Below are 15,689 nucleotides of genomic sequence, written 5' to 3'. Positions count from 1 at the left end.
CTTTGTGCCTGTGCCCTGCTGCCCAGTGTCTGGAAGGAAGCCCTGGCTCTCCATCTGCATTCTTCTGGGGCAGCGGGGCCCCCCCCCCCGCCATGCTGCCTTCTCTCTGCTCATCTAACCCCCCACCCCACCCTGTCCTATCCCTCTCTGCCCGTAGCCCTTCTGCCTTGTCTGCCATGTCTCTCATCACTTTCCTCTTGGCTGTTTCCAGCTTTTTGAGTGAAGAGCCGTTCCAGCCTTATCTTTCCTCCCCATGACTTGACCACTGCTATGCAGCAGAAACACCCAGAGCCCACTCACATCCTCCCGCTCCCTCAGTGTTTCATCTTCACCTTATGCACACTGTGCACATCCATCAGGGGGTCGTGCTAGGCAGTCGGGATATGGTGGTGAACAAGATATGAAATGGAAACATTCAGAAGACATTGGTAGTGACCCGAGACACCCACCGGTCTCAGGAAATATACTCAAAAGTAATTGAATATACCATAACTTGAGAGTTATGTTCTCATAGTCTCTAATTTTACACATTTCTTAGTATGTTATACATGGGAGTCGAGTTTCATTTCATAGGATAGAAAGTCATTTGCTCAATTCTTGTTTCTCCAAGTGTAAAATAGAGATAACATCTGTCTTGCAGAGCTGTCAATAAAGATTTATCAGTGAGAGCATGTGTAAAATTCTCGTAAAAGGCTCAGCATGCGGGATACTCAACAATAATGTGTCCTACATTTTAATTTCCTCTAGTTGTCCAAAATATGATTCATGTGAGCTGAATAAGGAATTTGAAATTATGGTTTTAATTTCCAAATGACTAAGTGACAGCTACTTGTTTCTATAGTAAGTTAGGTAAATTAACACAGCTAGGATAGACAAGAGGCAGTTATAGAGTGGTGGTGTGATCATGCAGATTATGAATGTAATCCATATGGAACTGGAAAGAAATAACTGTTTTGTTCTTAAGAATAATGTGCCTGTTATGTGTTTACTTTGGGATTTTTGTTTCCTTTTATAGTTTTCTAATAAAATGGTGGCTCAGGTAGCTTGTGATGTTCTCCAACTGCTGGTTTCCTACTGGGAAAAGCTTCAGATGTTTGAAACCTCTCTGCCTCAGAAAATGGTTGAAGTAAGTATTTTTCCTGTAATGCTAAAACATAAGCATTTCTTTTTTATTGTATATAATATTTATTTAATTATAGGTACTCATAATTAAATCAACTATTAAATTGCCATAAGTCACTCATTTTAAGATTGTCAGACTAGTTCTCAGCTATGATTGCAGGCACTACGCAAAGAAGCCAGCAGTGTTCCAGGGCAGAGGCTTATACTTGGGGAGTTCGAAAGACTGACACAACCACAACAAAGAGACCTTTTGTAGATTGAGTTTCATTCATCAAGAGTAATTTGGATGGTGCCAACAAGGAGTAGGCAGCTGGTTATGATGCCCTTCACGCAGGGGCGCAGGGGCGGAGGGGCGGCTATTGTGTAAAAGAGTGGTCTCTCCCAGACGAAAGCCCTGCACCACGCTTTCTGCCATAGCATGATTACCCAGCTGTAATGAGATGACTACTATAATAACCTCAGGGGGGCGGGGGGTGATAGCTGGTGAGAGAAAGGGACATAAGGAACAGGAAGAATAATCTCAACAATAATATTATGGAGGTGGTTACATTTGAGGATGCTTTGCTTATACCCAAGCAGGTGCCCTCACTTCTATAGGTGTCTGGTGGTAAGGCACATTCATTCCTGCCAATTTTTATAGTTTCACTTTTTAAAACATGGCCTGTTCTTTACACATCCAGTGGTAACTCTTCAAGGAAATTTGATTTGTCCCCGTGAGATATTACAGAGAGAGAGAAAAAGTTATATTGATTTATTTTGTCTCCGCCTTAGACAGATTTCACTGGTGAGATTATTTTGTTCTCTCAGAGACACATCAAACGTCACAAGTGACTTTTTACCTTAAGTGACCTAGAGTGAAAATAGAGCTTTAGATGTAGGAATATAAAATGCTGCAAAATGTAAGTTGGGCAGCTATATAATTTATCATCTAAACAGGAATACTTTTGAGAATGAAAAGGGTGCTATTATGCCAGGACAGCAGGTAGAGACCTGAATTAAATGGAATCATGTTCACAATTATTTTTGAAAGTATTTTTTGAATTCACTATGAAAAGTATGGGGACTGACAGTAGAAATTATGTGACTACAAAGAGAAATTCCTTTCCCTGGCCCTGTAACTTCCCCACCAGTAGAGTGCGGTGGAAACCAGGCATGATCCCATTGCCTTCTCCTAATTTTCGAGATCACACACACAACTAGCCCTCAGCTTTTTAGGGCCTTCCTCTAGTGAGTTGGCACCAAGCCGGGTTTAATTGTAAGGCCATCTTGGGACTTTCAACATATGGCTTCCAAAACTATTGCTATGGTCTGTTTGATGGGGGATTTATTTTTTATGCAGATCCTTGTGGCCACAATTGCTTTTCTATTACCCAGCGCAGAATACTCCTCAGTGGAAACCGATAAGAAGGTAGGTGGCACATGAGCTAAGTTTTCCCTAGAGTTTATTTTTAAATGTAAGATAGAATGATAAATAATATTACAAGTAATGGTATTCTTTATAACATCCTTCTTTATTGGCCTTAACAGTCTACTTACTTACTTACCTACCTATCTACCCACCTACCTGCTTAGCACTTTTGTGTCCGTTGACTAATTACTATACACAGGGACAATTCTCTCGTGTGTTATTACACGTAGTGAGGTTTAAGAGAGTGCAGTTTAAGGCTATGGGCATGTTTCTTCTTCCAGTTCATCGTTTCCTTGCTCCTCTGCCTCTTGGACTGGTGCATGGCGTTGCCGGTGAATACCCTTCTCCACCCTGTGTCCACAGCAGCTCTGGAGGAGCAGCACGTGTCCAGAGCCCCCTTGCTGGATTATATCTACAGGGTGAGTCTCCATTTGGACCTCAGGGCATGGAGTGTGGACTTACCTGGCAGGGAAATACCAAAATAAGTTTTGTGCACTTACTTATTTGTCTGTGCCCTTTTGCAAAGGATTTGGGGGGGTGGGGTGGTAAACATTTGAAGAGAAATGAATAACTTGAGTAAAGGCAGAACAGATATATATAATTGTATCTCCTAAAGTTAGGACGAAGCAATGGTTACCAAGCTAAAAATACACGCATTTTTATAAGACTATCATCTTTAATCTTTAAACAGCTATGGTTTGGTCAGAGTCCCCCAATTTTCATGGAACATGGTCTATGTCTACTCAATTTAAGAACTGTTTATATTATAGGAATATCCACAGCATTAGTTTGGCAGAAACTGTTTATCAAAGGAAGAAAAAAGTATAACGGTCCCAGTAATCTCTTTGCCTTAAAAAATCTTAAGAAATAAATTAATGAAACAGATCACATCAAAGTAATTAACCTCATCATTTTTATGGTACTTAAAATATTCAAATATTCTAATTTCATCTCCCCCCCCCCACACCCGCACTGAAGACTAGGTGTGGCATTTCTTCTGGGCCATTGATAATATCCTTCTGTAATTGGCCTAAACAGTCTCTAAAACCTTCATTTGTTTAGCATTTGCATATCCATTGAATTATCTATTATGCCGGGTAGATACTTCTATCATCTTTGATTATAAAACTGTACAAGGCTTGGCTTGAGCCAGTTAAATTAGCTAGAAACGTTTATATTCATCTCTTTCTGGCATTTCTTTTTTTAAAAGATTTCTCTTAAAATTACCAGCCAATATAAAAGTCATCTCATAGTCAACATAATTCATAAATTTATTAAACACCTCTGTTATATTTTTAAAGTAAACTTTATCGAAGTATAATATGCTTCCAGAAAAATGCATCAATCATAAGTGAGAGATTCATGAATTTTCACAAAGCGAGCACACCTGTAAAATTAGGGCCCAGATCAGGAAAGAACATTCCTAGCACCTCAGAAGCCCCCAGTGTGCCTCCTCCTAATCATTAACCCCATACACATGCCCAGGGGTAACCACTACCCTGTCTAACAGTGTAGACTAGTTTTGCCTATTTTTGAACTTCATACAAATGGGATCATACAGTATGTTCTCTTATGTCTGACATCTTTCACTCAACATTTTTTTTGAGCAATTCATTCATATTGTCATGAATAGTTGTAGGCTTCACTCTCACTGCTATATAGTATTAAACAATGATAAACCACAGTTTATCCATTCTGCTGTTGATGTATGTTTGTGTAGTTTAGAGTTTGGGACCATAAAAAATGTTTTGTGAACATTCAAGTATATTTTTTTGGTACACATTCATTTCTGTTGGGTGTATACCTAGGAGTGGAGTTGCTGTAATGCATGAGTTCTGCTTTAGTAGTGAACACCAAATAATTTTCCAGAGTGGTTGGCGCTAATTGTCACCAAAAGTGTCTGAGAATTGCAGCTGCCCTAAATTCTTGCTAGCACTCGGTGCTATCTGATAGGTATGTAGTGGATTCCATTGTGGTTTTAATTTGTATTTCTTATATTTATTGCATTTTGATGAATATAAATTAATTCTCTGAACAACAGAAGCTTAATTTTTACATTAATAAGAGAGCCACCAGAAGTATTTTTCTATGCTGCTTTTTTGTTTAGAAGAGGACATATGCAGGTGGTTGCCCCTTGCCAGCTATAATCCTTTAGTCATGTGCAAAGGGTACCTGACCACAAGGCCTTCTGCCATGTGGACAAACCAAAGTTATTCACCTAAAGGTGAATTTACTTTACGTGTTTAACCCAAAAATATTTCCTTAGTTTCTAAAGTATTACCTTAATTTCATAAAAGCATTTTTAATTTATAATCCTGATTTTATGATTAAAAAGGAAAATTTACTACAATTATTATATCATTTATACATTTTGGCATATTCAAGATGACTTATCTTAGCATGGCTTGTATGTGCGCAAAAGTGCAAGTAAGTAGATAAAGCTTCAGTCAACTGCAAGTTGTAAACAACCAATGAAACTAATCCTATGAAAATGAGAATACTTTAAAAATTGTATGAAATTAGCCCTTACAATTCATGGGGTCATGAGTTATACTAATTTCAACTCATGAACAGTCACGAAGTTCTCATGGTCTGTGCTGTTGCATTCATTCCATCCTCTGCCCGGGTGGCTTATCTCACAGCTACCCTTATCTCCTGCTTCATTCCTTCTACTGGTGCAGCCTTTGGTGCACTGGAGGGGGACTGCAGTGTGTGCAGTCACAGCGAATGGTGAAATAAGCACTTTTTAGCTTTTTCTTTCCTTTTGCCTTGAGAATATATTTATTGGCATTATGTGAAAGGAGCAGAATAAACTTGCTAATAGCAGGTAGATATTTAAGAAGGGAAAGGATTCAATGTTTTCAGTTATTACCAAGCAGGAGTCCTAGCTCCTAAGTGCAGTGGTAGTTGGACAAATTGTCGGGACAGGAGGTGAGTGGCATCCATGATGCACATTCCCTTCTGTTTTTCACAGGTTCTGCACTGCTGTGTTTGTGGCTCGAGCACATACACCCAACAGAGTCACTACACACTGACCCTGGCTGACTTGTCCTCCACGGATTACGACCCCTTCCTGCCACTGGCAAATGTGAAGAGCTCTGAGCCAGTCCAGTATCATTCATCAGCAGAACTGGGTAACCTGCTGACTGTTGAAGAGGGTGAGTATTCTTCCATATGTAAAATCTTGTGGGCAGGAAAAGGAAAGAGTACAGCCTTTCATCCGTGCCTGCTCTGTTATTTTTTTAAAATTTAGTTGTTGAAGTTGAAATCCTGGTTTCCAGAGTCCTCTATGATGGCGAATTCTGCCGTACTTGTTTCTTCTTTCTCTCCTCTCTTTCCCATCTTAGTTTTTGTATTATTGATTTGAGGACATATATGTCTCAGGCCTATGGGACTCACAAAGAGGGTTCATTTTCTATCCCCAAGAAGCTTTCCTTGTAATGAAAGAGAAAGGATGAACCCAGAAGACTCACTTGTGGACCTTAGAGCCTCCCATAAAGAAGGACTGAAGCCAGACTAGCAGGATGGCCAGGCTCCTAGAGTGTTTCAGACTCAGAGAACATCAGGAGGAGAGATGGGAATTCACTTGCCACAGTTTGAGGATTGCTGTGCTTGTAACAGACAATCCATTTTAGAGTATATGGGGATTGCCAGGATTTAGGGGCTGCTTTATTTCCCCCTTAGCCACCCCCTCTCCCAAAATAATAAGAGCCCAGCTCTTGGAATGTGAGTCAGAATGTGGATGTGTCATCTGTGCATATGATAAGATTGCACAGAACCAAACACACACACAAAAATGAGTGCATGTAAAACAGGTGAACACTTAATAGTGTTGATGGATTGTATCGATGTCAGTTTCCTGACTGTATTATTGTGCTATAGGTATGCAATATGTTATCACTCAGACTAAGGGTATTTGAGATCTCTCTGTATTATTTGTTACAACTGCCTGTGAATCTTTACTTGTCTCAAAATGTAAAGTTAAGATAAATGTGTATGTAGCATGTTAGATCATCCTTGAAAATGTTATGAACTTTGCAAGTTAAAAACCTAGCCCCAAGAAAGGAACCTGGGGGTAAAAACATCCCTAAGGAAAAAGGAATGAGGGAATGTCACCAGGAAAGCAAAGTCAGAGAAGTGGGAAAAGGACCAAGAGTCATTTTCAGGAAGTCAAGGGAAGAAAGCAGGTGAGGAGCTGTAGAAGGTCAGCAGTGCTGGGTGCTTCAAAAAACTCAGGGAAAGGCCGGCCCGGTGGCGCACTGGATAGTGCGCCGCTTGGGAAGCGCGGCGGTGCTCCCGCCCGAGGGTTCGGATCCCACATACAGACCGGTTCCCACTCACTGGCTGAGCGAGGCGCGGGAGCAACACCGAGGGTTGCGATCCCGTTGCCGGTCCCCGGTCCGGTACGGGGGCAACACTGAGGGTTGCGATCCGTTGCCGGACACAGAAAAAGACAAAAGACAAAAAAAAAAAAAACCTCAGGGAAGGTGAAACAGAACAGGAGTTGTGGTATTGCCCAGCTAAGTGTTTGGTGGTGGGTTTTGCCACAGCATTTTCAGCAGAACTCTTGGCCTAGCCAGATAACATGAGCAGGTACGATGACCACTCAGAACCCCGAGACAGACCCCTCTTGTGGGGCCATTGTGGAGAGAAGAAGGACACAGCAGGCAGGGACCAGATGAGGGCAGGAGTGCTGGGCTGTGCTGCAGGACCATGGAGTTGGAGTACGGATCAGGCTGAGATGAAGGGGAAGGTGAGATGAGGACTAAAAAGACAGGAATGGGAGTGCCAGTCAGCAGCAAGGGCTTGAAATCTGATAGTCCTGATTTTAGCTTCATTTTGTAGATGGGCAAGCTGAGGTTAAGGGATTTTCCCAGGGGTGTACAAGTCAGAAATAATGGAGGTGGGATTTGAACCTAAGATTTAATGACCAAGTTTCGGAAATATATTATTTACTCTGATTTTGCCATAGAATAGACTAAAGACTCTTGTTTTGAGGTGTGTTGGAGTTGGATGGGATGTGGTATATTTTCATGTTGTCCTCTTGAGTTGCCCTCCATTTATTTAATTGTTTAATTTTCTTTTTCTGGAGTTCTGCAATATCTTCTTGCCATTTTTTCCCACAATTATAAATTCAAACATATTTTTAACTAATTGAAATAGCTTTTTTTTTTTTTTTTCCTTTCTGACTGGTAAGGGGATCGCAATCGTCGGCATGGTGTGGTCTGCACCACGCTCAGCCAGTGAGCCCACCAGCCATCCCTATATAGGATCCGAACCCATGGCCTCGGCGCTCCCAGCGCCACACTCTCCCGAGTGAGCCACGGGACCGGCCCTGAAATAGCTTTTGATCTGTTTATTTTGTTGTTTCCTACCTCACAGTCCATGTCTTTTAAGGAAATTAGCTTACTTTTTCTTGAAGTTATCAATTTACACTCATCCCACATGGCTGTCTCTAAAATAGGTTCATTACTTATTATGACTTGTCACTTGAAAACAGCAGGAAATTAATAGGTTAGTGAAAAAGGAAAAACCAAAAAAATGCACATTTAACTTTCGGTGCCATTTTTCTTTTGATGTGCAATTCTCTGACTTAAGTACTCAGTCTCCAGAAGACCTCAGGACCTTATGCAAAAGTTCCCAACATAGTTCTATCGTACAAAAAATTATTGCTTAAACTTCTATGACAAAGAAGTTTTTAAAATTCACTACCATATTAACTAAGTAAAAAAGCAAGAAGCTTAAAAATACATCGGCATGCACTGACAGTCTTGCTAAGTGGGTACGTCCTATTATGAATGAAGAGAAAAAAATAAATGTGATAGCTTGAGTATTTTAGGGTAGATAAATGTGCTCATATTTGGAGGTTTTTTCACTCAATGTCATAATTTATTATTCATAACAAAACTATTTCTAGTCCGGTAATGTTTCTAATAAGCAATACTGTATTTTTATCTATTGTTTTCAACAATTCCTTCATAAACCATTGCTTACTGTTTGATATAATTACTGTTTTCAAATAAAGATACAAGCAGGAGACACATTCACCCACAGCTGAGGTGGCTGCTGGCCTGGCTGGAAGGAAAGCCATTAATGGCAGGTACTCAGATTGCTCCTCATTAGTACCCAACTGCCTAAAGAAGAGGGGAGGGGAGGAGCTTTAAAAAGGAAAGTTAAAGGACAGATTTTACTGCTTTTATTTTCCATCTTTAAATTTAGAAAAGTAAAGATATTTGGAATCTGTTTTTTAATAGTTTGTGGAAGTCATGAGCTTGGTTTTTCATTAATGGTGTCCAGATTTTCTCTTTATTTTTCAGCAAACCCACAAAGTTGATTTAGCTGAGTTCTTCCAGGGAAGAATGATTATTATTTCATAAATATTCCTTTTTCTTACTTTTCAGAGCCAGAGATATTTTGGGTTTTTATTGGGTATATCATGGTTTATGATTTGATTAGTGTGACTCCGGGTTAATTTTCCACTATAGAATTCAAACCTGTTCATAAAGTACACATTTATATTCACCTCAAATTGAAAGCATAACCTTTGTGAGTAAAAGTAAAGTTGATTTTCTAATTGTTATTTTCTGCCTTGGACCTTATCAAATTAGAGCTTTATTGTTAGAGTTTTATAGCCTGCTCTGCCATATCATCACTATAAACCGTTGCATTATGAATTCATGAACCCCTGGCTAGCTTCACGTGTGCTATTTTGGACACTAATGTTTCTTAGCTTGGGCATTAACTTTTTTTAGTTGTGTGGAAATCATAAACACTTCTACTAGGGTTGGGAAAGAAGAGTTTAATTTCAGAGACAGATGTAGATGACTTTCTTTGCTTCCAAAAATGAATTTTTTTGATGTGAAATTTTATTTTGCATTATTGAATGCAAATTATTTCTTGTTCGTTGAAAAGAAAAAAGAAGAAATCCAAGAAAACTCAGGACAATATTGTTCTCCTCAGTCATTACACAGAATTTCTTAGATTCTTAGATTTATTTCTTTATGCATCCTAAAATCGATGTGAGGTAGGAAATTGGATTTTTAATGTCTAAAGAAGAGGGCATTTAGCATGAAAAACATATTTAGTTATTTATGTTTTAATTAATATTTGGTTTTTCATGTTGTGAATTTAGAAACCGAGTATTTCCTTACACTTTAAGCTCAAGCTGTAAATCTTAGTTTACCTAAATACCTAGTGATTTTTTTGTTAAAATTAAAAGCTTTTAATTTTACTTGTTCTTTGATTAATGCATAATGCTTTTATAAACTTGTCAGATTAAAATTTTCTTCAGTACCCTCAAGCTTAAGTAGTCATTTCAATCCATACTTACAGATTTAGTTTATCTACTTCTTCCTTATACCTCATTTTACAGGGCCCACTTATATATAATGTTGTCAAAGTCTTTTTATACACTATAAGTATTAAAATTTTTGTAAATCACTAGTTCTTGGGCATTTAATCATCAACTAAAAATTTAGTTAAAGCCTTCTGAATATTTCTGTGAATTATTAATATATCAGATTCCCTTAAATATTTAAAATTCCCTAACAACAAAACATAAGTGGTCACAATGACTACTAAGCAAATTGCTTTAGATATATTAAGTAGTCACAGTTTGGTTAATTTTCTTCTCAGGTGTACCCTGACCCTGCTGAGGGGTCAGGCCCATTCCCCCAGCTTCCAGCCACCCCTCTGACTGGGGATTGTGTCCTCTCCAGAGTTCCCTGAACCATCAACTCTTTAAAGACAGGGACATTTCTCTTTTGTCGATTACTATATTTATGGATTTTTAAAGGTCCCTTTCAGAATGAAATCTTCATGGAAGTTGATTCTTTTAGCAATCTATTTAAATTGTGTTTTTAAATTAAAATAGAATTACTGTCCCAAAAAATAGAGAAAAAGAAAAATTCCCAGACTAAAAAATCAAGCAGTCTAAGTATAGACCGAAATCTCGTGGTGTTCAGTTTCAGTCTTCATTCACCACTGTCTCTTTATGTTTCTTTATTGTTCTTCACAGAGAAGAAAAGAAGAAGTTTGGAGCTGATCCCTCTGACTGCTCGCATGGTGATGGCCCACCTGGTAAACCACCTGGGCCACTACCCCCTCCACGGGGGCCCTGCCATACTGCACAGCCTGGTCAGTGAGAACCATGACAATGCCCATGTGGATGGCTCTGAGCTGTCCTCTGAGGTGTTCAGGAGCCCAAACCTGCAGCTGTTTGTATTTAATGATAGCACCCTCATTTCCTACCTTCAGACGCCCACAGAAGGACCGGCAGATGGATCCCCGGTGGCCACCCTCTCCGATGTGAGAGTAATCGTGAGGGATATCTCAGGGAAGTACTCTTGGGACGGTAAGGTTTTATATGGACCATTGGAAGGCTTCTTAGCTCCCAGTGGAAAAAATCCTTTATTTCTGATTTCGGGCTGGCATCATCACACAAGTGGATCTCAGAAAGCTTTTTCTCAAACTGAAGAAGGAGATGATGTGCTCGACAAATTACTTGAAAACATTGGCCACACAAGTCCTGAATGTCTTTTACCATCACAGCTAAATCTAAATGAGCCTTCTCCGCCCCCATGTGGAATGAACTGTGACCAAGAGAAGGAAATCGTTGAGGTCATTTTGCGCCAGAGCGCACAGGAAGACGAGTATATTCAGAGGTGTGACTCTGATTCTGTAATGAAAGTCACCAGCCAAGGGCAGCCCTTGCCAGTGGAGCCCCGGGGACCTTTTTATTTCTGCAGATTGTTGCTTGATGACTTGGGAATGAATTCTTGGGATAGAAGGTAACCATCTACATTGGTCCTACAATTATTTTATCATTATTTTCATGTGATTGTTCTTTTCATCAATTTGGGGTTCGGAGGGGGAAGAGAATAGAAATGGATATTTTTCTCTATTTCAACATTTACAGCTTATTTTCTGCTGGTAAATGAAAATTAGAAATGAGACTAATTGTGCTGTACTGATGCACAGATTGAATTTTAAATATTTGTTGGATATTTTAAAGAATAGCAAGCATTTTCCATGGGTGTATGTGTTTACTTTTTTTTTTTAAATCTCTGTCTATTATTATTTCTACCTTCATGCAAGATGAGAATGGACTACAAACGTGAAGAAGCCACAGTCTAATGAGGGAGTTAGACTTGATAAAACACTGACAAAGGATAGAGGGACACAGAAGCTCAGGAGAAACAATTAAATCCAGTGGGAAGTGTAGGACAGTGAAGAAGACTTCATGGAAAGGGGTGGATTTGAGCTGGACCCTGATAGCAGAGTGAAGTTCTTAAGGGAAGAGGTGGGGAAGAGAGATTCATGGCAGAGCTGACAGTGAAAACAGACACAGGCACACATATACCCAAGTCCTATACTCATTGGCCACAGAGCCATCCAGTGGCACTGGATAGTAATGGGATGGGATGCAATAGAATTTTTATGCCTTTGCATGTCTTAAAGAGAATGGCATTTATTCTGGAGGTTTCTATCACAAATCTATTGTGAGTCATGTGGCAGATGGATGCTAGGTGGGTTTGTAAAGTGGTTGACTGGAAAGTGGCAAAATTGGCCTGTGATCATGTGGGGGTTTTTTTCATCCTTTTTTCTTTATAGGAAGAATTTTCATCTGTTGAAGAAAAATTCAAAATTATTGAGAGAGCTAAAAAATCTGGATTCCCGTCAGTGGTATGTGAAAATATATCAATTACTTTTTTCCTATCTATCTTTGTGTGTTCTTGGACAACAGATACAGCTGCAGAAATGAACACACCTAAGGAGACACCCGAGGGGTAGTTCTGTAACCTAGGATGTGGTGAAATTTGCACATGCCATATCTTTGATACTTTTTACCCTTAAGGAATAAACTTTCATGTTTGCTACATGAAGAAGAGATCAGTGCTCTGACCTAACCTGTGCTTTTGCTTGAGTACCTTTCTATGTGGCAGCCGCTGGATATTCATTCTCATTTAATCTCTGCAAACACCTCCTTTTCTGATGAGAAAACAGAGGTTCACCTAGGTTAAACAGCCCGTGGTCACTCCTCCCATGTTATCTGAAGCCAAGTGAGTGTCACTTTGCTGCCCATGCTGTGGACTAGTGTGCTGGCATTCTGTAGTGTTGGCTTTATAACGTTGAAAAGGTTAAAAGCAGTGTATCATAATTAATAACTCTCTATTAATAAGACTCATTCCCCAAAGCTGGTTTAATCCTCAGCTCTACCCCTTTTCTATACAATCTCAGAAGCATTTCTCAAGATGAGCTCATAACCATAAAAGTTTTTGATTTGGGGAAATATGTGCTTCCAAAACCATCTAAGTCAAGAATAAGTATAGTACTTGGTACCTAACAGATGCTTAAAAGTCTTGAATAAATGAACTCCTTCTTAATCTTTAGTTTTTAAAGAACTTTTAAAAAAAAAAAACTTTGTTCCCCTTTATCACCCTTAGGAAAATCCTAATATTCCATCAGCTCTTAAATAAAAAATTCAAATTGCTTTCCTCAAGTTTATTTTTTAACTCTTCACACCATATTTTATGCATTACATTTTTCTTACTTCATTTTAACTCATTAATTTTTAAATATATTTTGAGCTATATGTTTTTAAAGTATGGTGCAAATTGCTGGCTGAGGAAGCAAGGAAAAAGAAAGGCGATAATAGAGCCCTGCTTTATCTTGACAGGTCCTATACTGGCATTTGGAGAAATTACTGGAGCTCTTTATTTCCTTCATTTATTCACTCATCCACTGCCATGCTTCCCCTTTAAGGCACCAGGTTCTCCTGCTTGGCACTTACAGTGATGAGTTATGTGCCAGCTTATACTTTTACCATCATGTGTGCTTAGGTTGCTTTGTTATGGTTTTCATTGTCTATTTTAGAGTTTTGATCAAAACTCAAAGTGACACATACTTAAGTTTTATTTTGAAGCAAACTCTTGATTCACATCACTATTTATGTATCAGTTTCACAATTGTGATTCTTCTTTGGTTGTTTGTTTTTTTGTTTGTTTGTTTTGTCTTTTTTGAGACCGGCCGCACTGCGCTCAGCCAGTGAGCGCTGTGAGCGCACCGGTCATCCCTATATAGGATCCGAACCTGCGGCAGGAGCACTGCTGCACTCCCAGCGCCGCACTCTCCCGAGTGCGCCACGGGCTCGGCCCTTCTTTGGTTGTTTGAATTCTTGAACTGGATATAAGTACAATAACTAGAAACTCCAGTTAGAATTTTCTTTTAAATACTTCAAAGATAATTTTTTAAAAGCTTACTCATAGCTATGTGTCCTTTCATTCCTTCAGAAACCTCTAGTGTTAAGATAAATTTTTTTGTATTGACCACTGTATGGGAATCAGAGGGGTATAGATTTTCTTTCCTGTCCTTTATTTCTTTTATTTTCTCTTCTTCATGTTTCTATCTTCTCACATCTCCCTGTCACCCAGGACCTCTTATAGCTTTTTATAGCTACACACATGCTGAGGCATGAACTATTTAATGTACTTTTTCAAAGTCTTGGAAGTGTGCCAGTATGGCTGTTCTGAACCTGATTCTCTCTGCAGAAGGGGATAGGAGGGCCTTTTCTTCTAGGTGGCTATACTGTTCTCTGGAGAGTGGTAAATATTTTAGTATTAAGAAATATCGGGATTAAAAGTTTCATTTGTACTTGTGTCTGGGAAAAGGAACCATCCTCTTGCCCACAGCTCTATTGCTATTTTAAATGTCTTTATTTCCTGGTTCATCAAGTGAAACTTATAGTGAAATATTTTAAAGAACTTTTATTTGTTTATTTAAATTTATTTATTAATATTATTTTTTTACATTCTAAGATGTTGCGGAGCAGTTGGGGGAGAAGGGGGGAGGGGAAGGGAGAAGGAAATAGAGTGGGAGAAGGAGGAAGGAGGGGGTGTGTGGTTGAGGCCCATGGCACCCCCCTAATTCCTGCATGGGAGACCAGGGGGCTTACAGCAGCAGCTCATTTGTTGCTGGGCTGGATGCAGATGTCAGGAGGTGTGGCGGAAGCCTTCAGCCATCCACTGCCCCAGTTCAGGAGCCCAGGAAGTTTCCACTGGCAGATCAGTGGTTGTAGCTGGGCTGGTTGCAGATATCAGGGGGTGGGAGCATGGCTGAGGCCCTCAGCCCCCAACTTCCCTGGCTCAGGAGCCCGGGAAGCTTCTAGTGGCAGCCTGGTGGGCTGGGTATGGTCATCAGGGGGTCATGGCTGAGGCCCACAGCCCTCTCCCCTCCCTGGCTTGGGAGCCCAGGGGCTTCTAGTCCTTCTAGGTTTTATAGGTGTTCTTTGGTGGTGTTAGACCTCTACTAGTTAATATCAAACTTTGGTCTGTGGGTATTTTGTTTTTTCTTTCAGTTCTGTGTTGGATTATTTGCTGTTCCCACCACTTAAACTCTGCACTGGAGCTACTTTGTTGTCCTTTGCTTACTTCTAAAATGGGGGAACTTCCTGTGGGGACCAGCACTTGAGCCCTGTGGTTGAGCTAAATTACTTCATTGCTGCTGATTCCCTGGGGAAGGCTTTTTGTGCAGCTCAGATTTTAATTGTTGAACTTGTATGTACTTCCAGGTCTTGTGAGTTCTGATATACCTGGCTTGCATGGAAGCTCTGGTCCGAGTCTTTTCAGCAAACTTCATCCCCTGCAGACCTCCACTGACTGACTGGTCCTATGCTGATTGGGGGGCGGATCAGCTGTCCATGCTATGACCCAGTGTTCCCCCAGTGGGCCCATCTCCCCCACAGCCCGCACTCCAAACACTTCCTATGGGATGGGCTGTGTGCCAGTCCCTAGTGATGACTCAATGGCCTCTGCATGGCTCCTTTTTTCAGTTGTCTGGGGCCCCTCACTCCTGTCTGGGTCCATAGGAACCCTGTTAGTGGTTTTGCTGCCGTGAGGGCCACCAAGGCCCTCTTCTCCCCTGCAGCCTCCAAGCAACTTCACATGAAGGGCACAGCTGCGGCTTTTGCCAGCCCTTGCTCCATGTGCTCACCAGGGCCAGCCTTGAAATGGTCGGGGCTCAAAATGGTGAGCGCAATCCTTTCTCTCATTGTAGCTTCTCTTGCCTTCATGAATTTCTCCTCCTCTTCCCCTGAGCTCTAGTGGCCCCAGCTTGGCTGTCATTGCTTTTTAATAGTTGTAAATTGGTTGATTGTGGGAGA

The 15,689-nt window shown here is 40.3% G+C and overlaps 1 protein-coding gene across 1 annotated transcript in view; it reads left to right on the top strand.

Moving 5' to 3' along the window:
* Positions 1-15,689, top strand: part of RALGAPA2 (Ral GTPase activating protein, alpha subunit 2 (catalytic)) — a 238,163-nt gene that overhangs the window by 110,545 nt on the left and 111,929 nt on the right. Inside the window, exons 20-25 of the mRNA XM_008581155.1 lie at positions 1,016-1,126; positions 2,462-2,530; positions 2,812-2,949; positions 5,505-5,688; positions 10,548-11,319; positions 12,143-12,214. Of these exons, the coding sequence (XP_008579377.1) occupies positions 1,016-1,126; positions 2,462-2,530; positions 2,812-2,949; positions 5,505-5,688; positions 10,548-11,319; positions 12,143-12,214 (1,346 nt within the window). The remainder of the gene's footprint in view (positions 1-1,015; positions 1,127-2,461; positions 2,531-2,811; positions 2,950-5,504; positions 5,689-10,547; positions 11,320-12,142; positions 12,215-15,689) is intronic.

Source organism: Galeopterus variegatus, unplaced genomic scaffold (genome assembly GCF_000696425.1).
Source record: "Galeopterus variegatus unplaced genomic scaffold, G_variegatus-3.0.2 Scaffold2283, whole genome shotgun sequence".
Lineage (NCBI taxonomy): Eukaryota > Metazoa > Chordata > Mammalia > Dermoptera > Cynocephalidae > Galeopterus > Galeopterus variegatus.
The sequence above is the reverse complement of the archived record's forward strand: the minus strand, read 5'-3'. Positions and strand labels throughout refer to the sequence as shown.